At 42.8% G+C, this 1,733-nt stretch overlaps 1 protein-coding gene across 1 annotated transcript in view; it reads left to right on the top strand.

Moving 5' to 3' along the window:
- LOC102198297 (protein disulfide-isomerase) overlaps nt 1-1,657 on the top strand; it is a 5,159-nt gene extending 3,502 nt beyond the window's left edge. The window contains exons 7-11 of the mRNA XM_005747000.1: nt 54-251; nt 346-466; nt 1,046-1,227; nt 1,371-1,460; nt 1,574-1,657. Coding sequence (XP_005747057.1) covers nt 54-251; nt 346-466; nt 1,046-1,227; nt 1,371-1,460; nt 1,574-1,657 — 675 coding nt within the window. The remainder of the gene's footprint in view (nt 1-53; nt 252-345; nt 467-1,045; nt 1,228-1,370; nt 1,461-1,573) is intronic.
- The last annotated feature ends 76 nt before the right edge of the window (nt 1,658-1,733 follow it).

The following is a 1,733-nucleotide window of genomic DNA, read 5'->3' on the forward strand; positions in this document are numbered from 1 at the left end:
GCCTTGTTGTGATGTACAGGAGCATCTGAGGGCTGTATATGTTTGTGTGTCAGATTTTGTTTGTGTTGGTGAACGTGGCTGAGCTTCGCAATGGCAGAATGATGGAGTACTTCCGGGTGCGGGACTTTGAGGCTCCCCTAATCCGACTGGTTAACCTGTCAAATCACGTGACCTACCATCTGCCCTCTGACGCCCTGAGCGTAGAGATCATAGAAAGGTTCTGCCAGGACTACCTCGAGGGCAAAGCCAAGGTAAGTCCCACTCACCTCTGCTGTGTGGCACAGAGACAGAACCCGGGAGGCAGCTCGTCTTTATGTGTTTAATGGACTTGTGTATCTCTAACAGCCTAAGATGCAGAGCGAGCCAATACCTGAAGGATGGGACCAAAAACCAGTGAAGGAGCTGGTGGGGATGAATCTGGAGAAAGTTGCCTTTAACCCAGACAAGACTGTTTTTGTCCTGTTTTGTATGTAAACACTGTTCATTTTAATATCATGATTTAATTTGTTTTTCTTTTTAAAGAGGGCCCTAAGTTATACTGAGAGTCATTGGTGACCAAAATTGGCGACCACCCTCTGAATCCCATAAGCTAAACAGCACCTTCAAGCCTTTAGATTGAAAACGCACATGATTTGAGTTGTTCAGTGTATTTAAAGGGCCCTGAGAGTATAAGGAAAAAGATTCTCTAACATGATGAGTCAAAAAAGTGTTTGAACAGATCTCCCAGGCAATACAAACACTTGAAGATGTCCCCTTCAATGCAATGATCAGTTAACCTTTCAGAAAATGAGCAAACCAACACAAGCAACCAAGTCTGTGCCAATCCTTTATGTAGTTCAGCTAAAACCATCACTCAAATTCTATTTAAGATCCATAGACAGACTGCAGAGATGCATCCCAAACAATGTGATGAAATTTGACAGATTAAAAAAAAAAGATGCCCTTATTTAGGGCATTTGATACAAGGAAAGTTCAAATTTATGTTGTGATTAAAAGTGCAAACATAGAGAGCTTCCTAAAGTAATCGTATGTGTTTGTATTGAAGATCTGCCCTACAGTAAAGAGTCCCGCGCTGTGTTTCCGCTGTGGGAGGAACTAGCTGAGGCCTTTGAGGAGCGCGAGGACGTGGTCATCGCTCGTATCGATGCTTCAGCCAATGATATCAACTTATCAGTGCAGGGCACGTACCCATCACTCTGCTTGTTTCCTGCTCTGTATGCTGAAAGGGTACGAGGCAATTATGAGGCGATTAATCGTTTTTATTAAAGCCTATGATATCATCACGAAAAACAGATTTTAAAAAAGGAATTATTTGCTCTTTAGAGGAAACCAGGCTCATTACAGTGAGATCTCTGTGGTCTGTGTCGTAGGTGGTGGTTTACACTGGAAAAAAGAAGCTGAAACCCCTGATTAAGTTTGTAGAGAAGGAGATGGAGAAAGCCAAAAAATACAGAGCTAAGGTGAATGATCATCCTTACACTTGTGCCTTTGTGTGTTTTTATAGCTGTCTGTGTGTTTGAGAGCTGCCTTTTTCTTTCAGTTAAAAATATACTTTTCTCCTTTGTGTATCCAGGAGGATGAAGACAGGAGGAAGTACACCGAGGCCATGAAAGCTGAGGAGGCAAAAAAAGCCAACAACACCAAAGATGAGCTTTAAGACAACAACAAAGACGTGTGTGTGTGTGTGTGTGTGTGTGTGTGTGTGTGTGTGTGTGTGTGTGTGTGTGTGTGTG

Source organism: Pundamilia nyererei, unplaced genomic scaffold (assembly GCF_000239375.1).
Source record: "Pundamilia nyererei isolate P.nyererei 1_Seehausen unplaced genomic scaffold, PunNye1.0 scaffold00186, whole genome shotgun sequence".
In the NCBI taxonomy this organism is placed as follows: domain Eukaryota; kingdom Metazoa; phylum Chordata; class Actinopteri; order Cichliformes; family Cichlidae; genus Pundamilia; species Pundamilia nyererei.